The sequence below is a fragment of the Gymnoscopelus microlampas genome (genome assembly GCF_963454915.1).
Source record: "Gymnoscopelus microlampas genome assembly, chromosome: 12".
In the NCBI taxonomy this organism is placed as follows: domain Eukaryota; kingdom Metazoa; phylum Chordata; class Actinopteri; order Myctophiformes; family Myctophidae; genus Gymnoscopelus; species Gymnoscopelus microlampas.
In genome coordinates, this window is record NC_139949.1 from 40,653,056 (window position 1) to 40,668,026 (window position 14,971).

Here is a 14,971-nt window from a genome sequence, read left to right on the forward strand (position 1 = left end):
TAAACTGTGGGAATGTGTGAGTGTGTGTGTGACTGACGACACACTGTTAGATCTGTGCTATCTGTCTGCGTCTTTATAGGGCACTGGTTCTCAAAGGGGTCCTTGAAGGAGTTCCAGGGGGTCCCCAGCTAAATGATGGATAGTTAGGCACCGAATGGACCCTTATGGGTCTGTAACTCTGAGAGTGTACAAATGGAACGGGTCCATTTGGTTCCATTTGTACACTCTCAGAGTTAAATGAACATTGATTTTACATATACATTGGGGTCCCAGATATGAATGCCATTAAATGGGGGTCCGCACCATAACCTAGTGCATGCCAAACTGGGGGTCCTTGAAATTAAAATGGTTGAGAATCACTGCTAGAGCCGTAAAAAGATCTTCTCTTATGGGGGTCCCCTGGCATATCTTTTAAAATGGGGGTCCGCGGGCTAATAAGTGTCAAGTTGGGGGTCCTTGACATGAAAAAGTTTGAGAACCACCGCTTATAGGGGATTCCACAGAGACGCACTTTTCCTTCACTAGCAGTGCAGCATAACGGGACTGACGCACCTAACGGGCTCTCTGCAGCAGCACCCCACACACAACACCATAATAATATAATTACAATAATTATAATAATAATAGACACTCACCTCAGGTTATGGAGATCTGAACCTCCGGATTCTCCCGATTCCCCCCTGATTCCCTGGATAATAGCCTTTAGATGCCTCGGTCCCCGTTTAGTCCTCTTTTATCAAGACTAAAATGATCCAGTTTTCTAGAGCCGGCGCGGGACCTGCTAAACAGGGGCACTGAGAGAGGGAGAGGGAGAGAGAGAGAGAGAGAGAGAGAGAGAGAGGGGGGGGGGGGGTTGTCGTCTATTTTAGAACGGACTGTGTCAGTAGTGGACAATCTGTAGCGCGCGTGAGGTCAGTGTCGCTATAGTGTGGACCGCGTAATATTGTTGCACAGCTATCACGCGTGTGGACCACCACGGGGTCCATTGTGTCGCACTGTGCGTATATAGCCTCGATTACCATGCGTTGTTTTGTTTTTTGTTTCATACAATGTGCGTGTCGTGACCTGACGTCGCACCTTGCGCTTCTTTTTTGTGAAGACACACACAGTAGCCTAACAACAAGCAAGGAACACAGTACAGAAAACACAATACAAAATACAACAAAACAAACCCTAACACAGGGGTCTTCAACAGGTATTCAACAGCAGGGACCCCCCCATATCGTATAAAATTGTGTTTCAGATTCAACATTTTTTGTTTACGTGGTCTGCTCTTTTTTCCCTCTACACCTATGCCTCTTTGCCAAAAATAGCCGATCTACAAGCTTGCATGCAGCAAGGCCTTGTGAGCTTGTAGATCTGCTATTTTTGGCCAAAGTTCCCCTCAGAAAAGGGATGCTAGGGTTCAAGTGGTTAATGTGAAAAAAAAAATCATATCACACAAAGATTTGGGGGACCCCCTGTAGTAACTCTGAGGACCCCCTAGGGGTCCCGGACCCCCTGTTGAAGACCCCTACCCTAGCATATAGCCTATGCCCACCCGCCCGCACGCCAGCCCTGAAGATTAAAATAAGAATAATATTAAAAATTAAAAATGTATGTATTTTAATATTTTTTTAAAGAGGAAAATGAATCAATTACAGTTAGAGTATTAATATATGAAAGAAATGGTACAGAGTTCTAAAAATATATATATTCAAGGAACCTCTTGTTGTGAAGAAGGATGTGGAGGTCTTCTAGCCAGGATGACCTTGTGCTTCTTAAGTATGTGTGTGTGGGGGGGGGGGGGGGCTTCTTGATTGGGAGGTGGGGATCCCCAATTAGGCTTATCCACTGCAGCCTGCGCATACACGATGTATTGTGTTGATGTATCGCGATTTTATTGCTGCTTTTCAGTGATATTACATGATGTAAAGACCTAAAGTCCATTGAGCTTTTAACCATGTTAGACTTATTGAAATCACACGATCTCCTTGTTTTGAAAGAAAAAAAGTAGCTGAAAGAACCAGCGGTAGAAAAAGTACCATTTTGCCCCTACACAAAAGCCTGAATAGAGGTTAAAATGACCCCAGAAGTGTTTTCAAGTTAAAGGTAGGGTAAGTGATTTGCAATTATTCAAATAATCGCAAAATGGGTCCATGTTCTGATAGTGCTCGTTACTATAGACGAATCCACAGACGCGCTGCCTGTAGCTGCCTGTAGGCGGCCATTGCTGCGGTGTCGCGTCCGCGTAGCGTTGACACTTTAACCACTTAAAGGTAGGGTAGGCTATAAGTGATATTGTGTATGCCTACCTTTAAACCCCAGCAACCAGCATCCATGATATTCTGGACATAACTTTGGCTGAAAAGAGCGAAAACTGAAAATACACTAGAAGAGACCTGAGGGACTGAGCCCTCAGCGTGCACACGTGCCTTTTGTGTTGTCCCTCCCATTCCTCCGGTAGAGGGCGACACACATCACCTGAACAAACGTTTAGTAGTAAGCAGTGGTGTGAAGTAACTAAGTACATTTACTGTAAATGTATATAGGGCTGAAGTAGGTAATGTGTGTTTTGTAATAATAATCAACATCTACAAAGTAACTGGTAACTAAAGTTTTCAAATAATTGTAATGGAGTAAAAGTATAATATTTAATATGTAAAAGTACTGAAAACTGGAAATACTCCAGTAAAGTAAAAAATACCCCAAAAAAAGTACAGTACTTAAGTTAATCCACCACTGAATCTAATACTGATATATTGCCCAGTCCTATGTGCAGTCCAGTACCAATACAGCAATGTACAAATACTGCACTACAAGTAATAATCCTGCATGGAAAATCCCACTTAAGTAGCGATATTTTTTTGTTAAAATAAGTGTTAAATAGCTCTATATTCTGATAGTGTTTGTTCGGTAACAGGAGTCTCCATGTGTCTCCAGCTCTAAACAGAGGTTTTCAGGTTGGGATACCAATTTGATCCAATAACGATAGAGAACTCACACCGAGTACAGATTAAGCAAGTGGAATTCGAAGTGACGACAAAAAAATGAGAAGACAAATTGGAACTGGAACACTATCAAATTGAAGCTGATAAATGGGTACTCACTCCCTGGTTGGTTGGTATTTTGCAACCCATCTGAAAATGTATTTTCTGTTTATTAAAGAGCTGGAGATGGAGGGAGACCCCTGTTACTGAACAAACACTATATAGCAATGATTACTATCAGAACTATCAGAACAAAGAACGTTTTGTTCTAACCAAACATTACCCTACCTTTAAGTAAAAGTACATACAGTATGTATTAGTAGTTAAATGTAATGGTCTGGTCTCTCTGACTGATATGACAACATTAATACTGAAGCATCAGTGCGTAAGCAGCTTGTTAACGCTGTAGATGGAGCGTGTTTGAACTACTTTATAGGCTACAGTAGTTTATTAGTGTGTAAATAAACCATAACAACCATTTCACCACTTTCCATCTGGCATCCCTATTTTGGGCATATCACCTATAGTGATATGCCCAAAATAGGTGGTTTCATGTCAGGTTCTTGTTTATTTCAGGATAGATCTGAGGATTCAACTGTGATTATGGCAGAATATGAATTTCTAGGCTAGGCGAGAATAGGCCTACATGGACAGTGGACTTATCTTGACTTAATTCTTTTGTGATTTCAAACCAATCCTTGACTTACAACGAAACATTTAGGCAGACAATAATTGATCCTTAGGAACAACTTGTTAGACAGAAAACCACACATTTGATTCTGTAACTAAATAGTAGGCCTTTTAATGCCCATTGTGTTATTTGACATTCAATACAGAGCCAAAAAACATCACAGCACAAGTGACTCCCCATTACTGGGTTAGACTGTTCTGAAGAGTTGTCATTGAGCATACGGTGCCTTAGGCCCATGTAGCCCATTTAACAATTGTTAGGTTTAGATGTGTCCTTCATATCAGCAATTGAATTGAGTCTGGCCATTTTAATGCACTAGGCCAATGGTTCCCAAACTTTTTATCTCAAGACCTAAAAGGGACATTTTTATATCTCCCCAGGACCCAAACTAGTGAAAATAGCAGATGTACAAGCTTTGCGCCACGTTGCGAGCTAGTACATCTGCTATATTCACTACTTCTTAAAAGTGTTATTTTGGGGGGGGAGAAATGTATAGAATTTCTTTGATTTCTGCACTTATTTATGACATTCTTTTGAAAAAAAAGTCTTGCAACCCATAAGATTGAGTCCGAGACCCACAAATGGGCCCCGACCCAGTGTTTGGGAAACAGTGCACCACTAGACTGATTTGAAAAGTTACTTCATCAGTTTCCCAGTATAACTAATTTAAGGCTTAAATGTCATTTTTCCTTCTCCTGTAACTTGTTAGAAAGGGAGGGTGCATACAGGTACTGAGAGTAGGTGACCTACTTACGCAATTTCTTGGTAATAAAGTATTTGATCATTCTATATTACAGGTATTCTTGAAAAAGTGTCAAAAACATTTCATGCTAACCAGTTGGTACACAATAAATCATCTTTATGGGTCTTTATCCATTAATCTCATAAACATGACTAATCTGAATGTTTGCAATTATATTTGTCTGTCTTCGTGGCTGGCAGGCCAACTATATTAGTGTTTATTATATCTTCTAACACAAAAATGGATAAATGAAACTATCACACTTGCAATAATCTAAAAATCTTTAATGGTCACAGTTGAAGCATGTGATATAAAAGAATATTTACAATGATAGTTTAAAATGAGGGGGGGGGTACACATCTTTTTGCACAGAACACCACATACACACAACACACGCACATAGCTACTCACTAAAAGCATGCTCCCCAACAGCAGAAACCATACATTTAAAGAACACGCATATACATTACAAAATAAAGATGGGAGTAAAGTGCATGATCGACAGACCTCCCCGTCCAATTTCTGATAAAAACTGCAGGGGGATACTGCACTTGCCATAGGCACACCCCTGATGTGTACAAAAGGGACAGATCAATTACACATGTACTGTACACATCCACATGGGGAAAATTGTGCTACACAGTTTCACTCACACACACACACATTGTGCTACACAGTTGCACTCACACACACATTGTGCTACACAGTTGCACTCACACACAGGCGCAGATCAACAGCTATAAAACCATATTCATATCATTATTATGATAAACGCACTACAATATAAACCTTTACAAAAGTAAAAAAAAGAAAAAAGAAAAAAAAAACGCTCACTCCCAATAAATCCATGTTCCACAAACTCTCGCCAACCATTCTTCTCACACTCACACACACACACACACACACACACACACACACACACACACGCACACACACGCGCACAAGATTTAGTGGCATTAAAACTGTTCTAGAAATGGGAGAAGTGCTTATTTAAGTTTTCTGAGTTGTGAAATTGACTCAATTGAAATTGAGTTTGTGGATGGCCTTCAGTGACATTCCAGGAATCCAGAGCCGGACATTGCAGCTGATGAGATTTGGTGCAGGCCAACTGAGGTAAAAGTGTAGTTGACAGTTTAAACTAAAATAAAAACAGAAAAACGAAACAAACCTACAACAAAACCAGCCTCATTGTATTTCAGTGTTCCACTAGTATACAACCAGCTTGCTAACTCGACCTGTGTATTGTATTCATTTGTTGTTTCATGAGATAAACCCATCAGCCTGGCTTTGGTAGCTCTCTCTCTCTATACTTGCCACTTGCCTTTTCTGCAGTCTAAAGATGACAGAAAAGCTTAGACATTGCGTTTCACTCGCCATGCTGACCTACAGACAGCCTCCGGGAACACGGTGGCTCAACTGAGGTTCAAGTTGAGATTTATGTTAATAAAAATATCCACATCTAAAATCACCCTCAGCTTATGAGGTCCAAATCTTCAAGCCTAGCTCACTCCGACTGTGGCTCACCCCAAGAAAGTCATTCATGAGAACGACTCCTGGACTTTGATTTGGAACGTTTTGATTTGGGGGGGGTAGAGAAATTGCAAAATTACATTTTCCATATACCACTATCTTTGTGTCGTTTGTCAATTCTGGCCTCATAGTGCTTCTACATTATGTACTAATCTTGTAGACTATTTCCAAAGTTAACAGATTTCCTGCTACCACTTAAGCCCTATAAACTTCGTCGCGTGACTTATAGCGAAAATAGCCAAATCTACAAGCTCACAAGGCATCGTGAGCTTGTAGAAATATTCCCAAATTGCCGATCTACAAGCTCACGTGTTGCAATGCTGGGCTGAGGCAAACATTAAGTTTACAATGGAGAAGAAAATAACATAACGTTAAGAGTGAACATGAAAGCTTCAATGTAATAAGAGCAGAATCATACTACGTGTATAGTTTTGAGGATTATTTTGATGCGTTTTGAATGATTTGGCATGCAAATGTTTATATGAAGTCTTTATTTTTTTCCCCCACGCGTATTAAGCCAGATTTATAGTTTGTCGTACAATGGTGTCATGCCAAAAATAGCCTTTGTACAAGCTCACAAAGTGTTGCATCTGTGATGCGTTGTGAGCTTGTACATCTGCTATTTTCGTAACATGACAACATCCTACGACAGAGCATGAATTACACTTTATTTGGAGGTGTGCTAGTAAAACTACAGGCCCAAAACTAAACATATCTTTTAAGGCAAGGAGGCAATTTCTTTTCTCCAAAATATGCACTTATGTTTCATCTCTACCTCTCAAGAGCACACAATCACACATACAGAAAATGGCGAGGATCACATGGTGTGGTAGAGGGTGGTAGTCCGTTTCTTCAGTCTCCGCAGAGGGTGTGTCCTACCATACTGCTGCCTCGCTGCCACGGAGATCAGTCCGGGCGACTGCAACAGGACTTGGCCAGAGTCGGGGACTTTCCCTCTCGGTTGGTTCTGGTGGTGCAGCGGCGGGGGCAGTCCCGAAGGGGCTTTCCCGCCATCACAGAGTCTCTCCGGCCCGGCCCTGAGGTCTCCGGGCGGAGGCGGCTGGGAGCCGTGGACCCGCTGTTTCTTGGACTCGTCGACGGGAGCGTGGATTTGGGGTTCGGCTGAGGAACGGACAGACGAGGCGTGGCTCAGCTCCCACTCGCTCAAGTCATTGGCCAGCAGCTCCAGGCATCCCAGCTTTGCCAGAGAAGCCGAGCGCTTCATCAGAGTGGAGGGAGGGGTGAGGCCTGCTTGGCGCATCCTGGCTTCAACCTCTCGGGCCCTCTGCCGGATGCCGTGGGCTCTCTTTTGCGGGGTGACGGCCAGACCGTGGTCCCAGCCCCGGTCCATGCGCCTATCCCTCACGGGTCCGCCAGAGCTCACTTGCCTCAGGAAGGCCCCCAGCTCACGCAGCGTCTCCCACGTCTCCCTCATGATAATGTCCCCCTGGGGACAGTCTGTCGGGTGGTCCCAGTCCGTGCAGGACTCTTGCTCCGTCACGCCCTCCAAACACAGGAAATCCACAGAGGAAAGCGGAGTGAAGGTGGACTGCACGGAGGGGTAGAAGGAGGGGCAAGGGAGACGAGGTGACAAGGCAGAGAGAGATCTACCGTTGGCAGGGAGTTTGTGCGTGGCAGTGCTCCGGTCTTCGCCGCGGAGCGTCTCCCCCTTAGCTGCAACAGTGCTCTCGGCCTCCATTGGACTACACTTCCCAAGAGCATCACACTCCTCCTCGTCTTCCTCCTGCACAGTGCTAACAGCGGACCCCTGCAAGCAGAAGGCTGTGTCCTGGGGGTCGGCCGTTGTCTCCGGGGGAGGCCCGGCGGCAGGGAGGGGCCCGAGGAATTGGGACCGCCGCTGAGTGCATGATGATGAGCCGAGGGGGGCGGAGGGGGGAGACAGGGACGGCGCCGGCGAGTCGTGCTCCTGTTTCATCCGCTGCTCAAGCTGCCGTGTAACGCGCCGCACGGAACCCCGTGTCCAATCACTGGAGAAAGGCACAGTGTTGGACTCGTCCTCCTCTTTGTTCTTCACTTCCTCTCTCGTCTCTTCAGGTTCCTCCTGCGGTAAAGCTGCCCTTTCCGCCGCATCCTGCTTTGGCCTCCTCACTTCCTGGTCCGGGGGGCCCTGAGGCCCTGGTTGGCAGGGAAGAGGGGTCTGCTGCGCGGCTGCTTTCAGTTCTGTGACCAGCACAGGGTCTACCGTGTCCTAAGAGCAAGGGAGATAGAAATTAATTAGTTTAAGGAGAAAGTGTTGGTGGCACATTTAGCACACAATTGCACGATCGATAAACAGCAGGGACAATACTGAAATCCCAATAAAGTTATGTAGGTGGCTGGTACCCTGCTTGCAGTTTCCCATTTTAAAGCCACTGGGTGGCAGTCTTTAGAGCAGTGGTTTTCAAAGTGGGGTCCGGGGACCCCCAGAGGTCCTTGAGGGGTTTCCAGTGGGTCCCCAGCAAAATGAAACAGTTTAATTTCACTATTATTTCACCCGCTACAAGTTAAACCCACCAGAGAATGTACTGTATAAGAATGACTATTCAGATCAAAGATCAAATGCATTGCGATGCAACACGTTGTGAGCTTGTAGACCGGCTATTTTTGAAAGTTTCTTTATATTGGTTACATTTGCAAACAGATCTTAAGCTCTGCTATACAACATTTTTATTAAGATCATTAAAATGAAAACTGAGGAGTTTGCAGAGTATGTAACCACTAAGCAGCATTATTACCTTTAACTTCTCTTCTTCCTCTTTCTGTTCTTCACTAGCGGAGTCGTCCTGAGGCAGTGGTTGCTGGTCCTTCCCAGGAGCGCGTAGCTGGGGTGTCTGCTGCGCTGCCTGTGTGGCCGTGCACTGACTCTTCCCGTCCAGAGCCAGGCCCTGGAACTTCTCCCTGGCGCTGAAGAAGTCGATGTTCTCCACGGCGAGCGTGGACGACACCTTGAGGTCCTGCAGAGTGGCACTGGGGTGGTTGATATCATCACTAGTGGGGGGCTGGTCGTCTGCTAAACTGTCCAACGACGGCTCCGGTGGCTGCTCGTCACAGTCTGCTTTCGCGGCAGGCACCAGTACGGACTGGCCTTGGGTCGCGGGGATTGTGCTTGGTTTTGGAGTCCTCAAGGAATCAGGCACTGAGGGGGGCATCTGTGGCTGGTGGGTGGGTTTCACTGCAGGAGAAGGGCAGCACAGCTCCTGTGGTGCAGCGGCCTCGTCCACGCCGGGTGTGGTCGGGGAGGGGGCGTCTGGGACGTGGTGGATGGCCGGGGGCGGGTGTGGCACCCCGACGGGGACGCTTTCAGTGATGGTCACGGTGGAGACACCAGGCCTCTGCGCCTGGGGCACCACTGTGGCCGCCCTCGGCTGGGGAAGGGGAGGCGAGGAGGAGGAGGAGGACGACGACGAGGGGTCTTCCTCCGCATCACAGAGGCCGTTGGAAAGAGGAGACACAGGCGCTGCCAGTTCTTCAGGACATGCTGCCTGGGCGACCCCTGCCTGGAGGTGATCTGTGGCGTCGACAGACGGAACCGGGCTTTCGCCGGGCATGGGGTCCTTGTCCACGGCTTGACCGTTGTCCGCAGAGGAAGGTTCGACTTCTGAGAGGCCGTCCGACAGGATGCAGGCGGCGGGCACACTTGCCGGCCGTGCCGGCTGACCGCGCTCGGGAGAGGGAGTTCTCAGCGGCAGGAGCAGCTCCTCGAGGGAGGGTGGCGCCGAGCTGCCGGCCTGGTTACGAGGGTCGGAGCGGCCCAGACTCTGCGCCTGAGCTGCGGGGGGTTTGGCCAGGGGCTCGTGGTGCTCTGATAGGTCGCTGTCAGAGTGCGAACGCCACAGCTTGTTGTGCCTCTGCTTACTGAGGGGGAGACAGTGGAGACCATATCGTTGATGCCTGGGTTGATGTGTGGGTGTAATGTATATGTATATTTCTGAGTGTGAGTATGAGTGTGTGTGTGTGTGTACCTGGCCAGCAGTATGCCCTGATACTCCTCCAGCTGTCTCATGAACGAGGGGTTCGGCTTTGTGACGGCACGCCGCTCCTTGACATAATCAAACGCCCGTTCCAGGTCCCAGCCGTACTCTTTCATGGCGTAGGCGATCACCGTGGACGCAGAGCGACTGACGCCCATCTTGCAGTGCACCAAGCACTTGCCCCCGGCTTTCCTGGAAGAGGAGATTGAAGACAAGTCGCAGATCAGATGCGCGGCCACAGCCAGTCAGCGTTCACATTTGCAGTCAGCAGATATTTGTGAAACATGATTCGAGGTTGAACAGAAAAGGGGAAGGACAGGGGAAAGGAAAGCACAGAAAGCAGAAATGCAGAGAACACAGAAGTGTCTGTGACACACTTTATATCTTATCTCAGCAGGTACTTGTGTAAATATGTAGATAACTTGGTTGTTTCTTTTTGTTCTCTTGTTTGATCTCCTTTCCCACCCACCTGTTCTTCCCCTTATTTTTTATATGGAAATAACGTTTCGATGGGAACTATGCACGAAAATGAGTTTCACACACTTTTTTACTTCTGTAAACCTGTGATGTGACAATGAAGCTGATTCTGAAGGTATTTTTACTTTGCTTGAGTACTTTCAATTTGCAATACTTTTACTTCTGCTCCACTAAACCTCAAAGGCAAATATTGTACTTTTACTTCACTATAATTGTTTGAAAACTTGAGTTACTAGTTAGTTTGTAGATTTTTTTTATTATTACTACAAAACCACTGCAGACCTATATATACTTTGGCAATTAGAAAACAGCTGATCTACATGCTCACAATGTGTCTCTTTGCAAACTTGAGAAATTCTTCCATCACTGTTGACTCACTTAGCTCTGGATATAAACTTGTAGGTGTCATTCCAGTAAGCCAGCAGGTCTGTGGCTTCCTCATCATAAACGCGTATGTTGTGGTACTCAAACATTCCGGGGAAGAAGTTGTCAATCTCCCTTGTTACATTCAGAATGTACTGAACCCTGAGATGAGGGAAAATAGGTAGATATATAGGAGAGAAAGAGTTAACATTGTGAAGTATTAAGTTAACATTGATTATATTAGGAAGTTTCAATCCAAAATAAGATATCCAAACACAAGGGAAATGTTGGATGCTAAACTGTTAGTGTACTATACTACAATGCTAATGGGACTGCTGGCACAAAAGTCAAATGCATTTTGGAAAATACATTCTATTGTTCCATCAGAGGACTGTTGCTTGTCAAACACTATAATTTCTCAAGAGAATATGGCTATTTTTCCTATTAACTTTTCAGTGATGAATTCAATGTAATATTCCTATACCCCAAATGAATAGTGATGTTTTTGGAATGAGAAAGTGCCGATACGGGACAAAGGACATGTTGTAAAGTGTTTCTTACCCGCTGTTTTGCAGCTCCTCCATGTTTGATGCGTTCCACTCGGATCCCTGCAGGAAAAACAAATGCAATCCTCAGACTAACTCATTTCCTTCAACAGAGCCTTTCATAATGCAACACAACATGCATGCTCTGAGCCAAGCTAGCAAAACGTACCTTGAAATTGTGACTTACCTAAAAAACTAACCTCTACTATCTCTTACTTTACAGATTAGAGGAAAAGTAATGCTGGATCACTCTGCCTTCTTTTCCATTTTTTTCTCTTAACCCATTAAGACCAGGAAAGCATCTGTGTCCTTTTGGATTTTAGCTATATATACAGTATATAGCAACAAGTTTTTCAGAAACGTCTTAGGATCTTAGGAGAATAGCCGATATACAAGCTTGTACATCTGCTATTTATTAATGTTTTGATTGAAACATCTTGAAAGTACATTTTTTAACAAATCTTCTCTTCGGTGGGTCCATAGCGCAAAACATTTTTAGATGGGGGGCTAGTGGTCATTTTGGGCAAGAAAAGGTTTGAGAACTACTGATTTAGAAGGCATTTGTAGAATCGGCCTCAGGTCTTAATGGGTTAAAGCTGAACAAACTTTCTACCAGTGAGCTAAAACAGAACACCCGCCTGGAGCTAGGCAAGAGAGACACTGCGCTCAATATAGACCCTTCTAAATTTGTCAATATAAGAGCAGGGAGGCCACCTCCAACCACTGCACTGAAGTAACCACATTACATGCAATCAATGACAATTGTTTTGGACTAGCATTCTGAATGTTCCTTCAGCAACACAGGTATTTACAGTAGGGCTGACCTTCGATTATAATTTTGTAATCGAAGTTTTTTGGCCAAAAAACTATCAAACTTCGAATAATCCCATCTGTGACCGATTCTGTCGGAAGTTCCCAATGGGCGGTACTGACGGGGCGCATCCGGTGAAAGCCGGAATTACACTCAATATCAAAGAAAATATCAAAAAAAATATAAAATTTAGAAAACGGCCAATTACTCGATTTAAAAAAAAAGGTTTGAATCTTGTGCCATCGAACGAAGCTTCGAATATTCTAGTTATTTGGGTCAGCCCTAATTTACAGGGGTTCTTCCCTCCTGGTGTGAACCTACCAGGTAGACGTGCTCAAAGATCTTGGTGGGACTGTCCATCTGGCCCAGGATCACGATCATCTCGTTGTCAATGAATTCCTTAAACTCCCGCAGGTTGCAGGTCATGTGCATCTCCAGCTCCGTCCGTATCTTAGCAACACACAAGGACGAAAAATAAGTCACAATCGGTCACGAAACCGCACAAAGATATCAGACGCCGTTATCACACACACAGTAAATTAATAATGTATCCAATTGTAACTATCCATTTGTTCCATTTGAGTGAAATGAACAGACAGGATTTTACACAAACACACACACGCACACACACACACTTACCTCCTTGCTGGTGATGTTCTCAAGGTCCTTCTGCATCATGATCTCCCTCAATCTGGTTTTGATCAGACGCTCTGTGCGTTCTCTCTCTGTAGGTCTGTGTGGACACAGCAGGCAAGCAACATGAGAACCATGCAGGGCCATTTAATGTGCACTCCGATTGCCTTAACATCGTTTCATGCCAGACCAATAGGTCCATAAGACTGTGAGTCCCGTCATGATGGCTCCTGAGTGCATGGTGAAATCCTCAAGGATTGACTAGAAGCTAAATTAATCTAACAAAATGGGGGAATAACGTGGCAGTGCCATCTACAGGACCACATAAGCACTGTGCAACAAAACAATATTGTGATTGTGGATCTTTGCGCTTAAAATGTTTTATTTTTGATATTCTGTTAAACTTTTCTGTCTTTATTTTGGATAGTACAGTACAGACGGAGAAGAACAAGGGAGAGAGAGAGACGGGGAGTGACGCAGCAAAGGTCGTTAGGATTGGGAATCGAACCCGTGACTCGCTGTCAGGCTGCATTAGAGCCTAAATGTGGTATGCGCCTCAACCACTAGGCCATCGGCGACCCCGATCTTTCCACTTATTATGGAACTATATATACTCTATATCTCTGCTCAAGAAAGTGGGTCAAAAGTGCGTGTGAGGGCAATCTATATACATGATTTCTTCAGCTAAACATCTTAAGGTTCTCTCTTTAATAGCCTTGTAAACCAAGGAATGTGTCGTACAGGAGTTACATAACTCAGATTTTAACTGTATTTAGAGAGAATGTGTGAAGAGTGCAGCGGACTGAAGTGGTTTCACTGGGCTGAGAGTCCGGCCACAACAGGGGCAAGACATCAAGAGCTCTTTCCTGTACACATTTCTGCCATGACCATGTTCAGCCGTGGTAGGCCTGGGAGTCAACCCTAATGTGCGCAATAAACTTGTATGTTTTTTGATGCCATAAATGGTCTCCTTTAATTATCAATAAAACAAATTGATAAATAAAATCTTCCATATTCTGTTTGTAAATGCCCGTTTATAATATTAAAGGAGTAGTTCACCCAAGAAATTACTTATTTTCTATCAATTACACAACCCATGAAGCCTTGAATTCATGGAGGTTCTTTTGTTTTTTCGCATTCCTAAGCCAATAATTTGATGACCGGCAGGACTCCGGTAGGAGACTCAAATAGTCTCCATTGAGTCTCTGCCGGTCACCAAATTAATTAATTAATTGATAATTTTTTTGGGGTGAACTATAAGTGTCGATAGATGTCATACAAAAAGTGTTGGGAGACACAGAGGCATTTATGCCGTCATCTCCATGGTTACCAGCTGAACGCCACAGGCTAGCTTGTTTACGTTAAGGAAACTACTGTACTCTCATGAACAGGGTTTGATTTGACAGAGGAGGAAGACGATTCTAAAACGGTTTCCATTAGAAGAGAGAGAATGTGCCCAATAAACCAAGTTCGGAGGGAAATGGATGAGGACTAGTAAGTTTGTTATTTCAGGAGTTCAGTCCATCATGTGCAACCGTATAACTTTTTGACAGGTACAGACACTGTCAGATGGCCAACACTGTGTAAAGACACAGTCAGTATAAAACAACTTTAACCCATTTAGACCGGGAACTATACCTTTCAATCTGTGAAACCCTTTTGGGGTAGTTGTTGGGTATTATACAGTAAAGTAAAGTTTTTCAGAAAACATAGGTCAGGATTTAGAAGGAGCTTTTAGAATCGGCCTAAGGTCTAAATGGGTTAACCCATTAAGACCTGGATCTGTGTCATTTTTAGATTTGAGCTAAAAAGCATTATTTTACACTCTGGCTATTCAAAAATAGCAGATAATATACAAGCTCATAGCACGGCACCGAGTGCCGCGCTACGAGCTTGTAGATCTGCTATTTTAGAAAAATCGTGAAAATGTGTGCAAATCTTTTGAATATTTATATTTTTAAAGCGAACATTTTTAACTCAAATCTTTGCTTCTGGGGGGTCTCTGGAACAAAATATTTTGATGGGGGTCTGCGGCCAAATACATATCATTTTGGGGGTCCTTGACATGAAAAAGATTGAGCAACACTGATATAGAAACATACGTTTTTCAGAAAACTGTTGAGATTTAGGAGACATGTAGAATCGGCTTCAGGTCTCAATGGGTTAAGGGCTGTCCCAAAATGCATCGGTTCCCCCGATCCCATAGTGACTTCTACACTTGATGCATACATTTAGTTAT

At 44.5% G+C, this 14,971-nt stretch overlaps 2 protein-coding genes across 3 annotated transcripts in view; both read right to left on the reverse strand.

Annotated features, from left to right (window-relative positions):
- coro6 (coronin 6) overlaps positions 1-789 on the reverse strand; it is a 68,346-nt gene extending 67,557 nt beyond the window's left edge. The window contains exon 1 of the mRNA XM_084073309.1: positions 636-789. The gene's annotated coding sequence lies outside the window, so the exon portion shown is untranslated. The remainder of the gene's footprint in view (positions 1-635) is intronic.
- Positions 790-4,669: 3,880 nt separating this feature from the next.
- ssh2b (slingshot protein phosphatase 2b) overlaps positions 4,670-14,971 on the reverse strand; it is a 42,156-nt gene continuing 31,854 nt past the window's right edge. For both annotated transcript variants that reach the window (XM_084073281.1, XM_084073282.1), the window contains 7 exons: positions 12,739-12,832; positions 12,421-12,549; positions 11,305-11,351; positions 10,759-10,905; positions 9,895-10,095; positions 8,668-9,787; positions 4,670-8,141 (listed from right to left, as the gene is read on the reverse strand). In XM_084073281.1, coding sequence (XP_083929407.1) covers positions 6,750-8,141; positions 8,668-9,787; positions 9,895-10,095; positions 10,759-10,905; positions 11,305-11,351; positions 12,421-12,549; positions 12,739-12,832 — 3,130 coding nt within the window. In that variant the 3' untranslated portion in view covers positions 4,670-6,749. The remainder of the gene's footprint in view (positions 8,142-8,667; positions 9,788-9,894; positions 10,096-10,758; positions 10,906-11,304; positions 11,352-12,420; positions 12,550-12,738; positions 12,833-14,971) is intronic.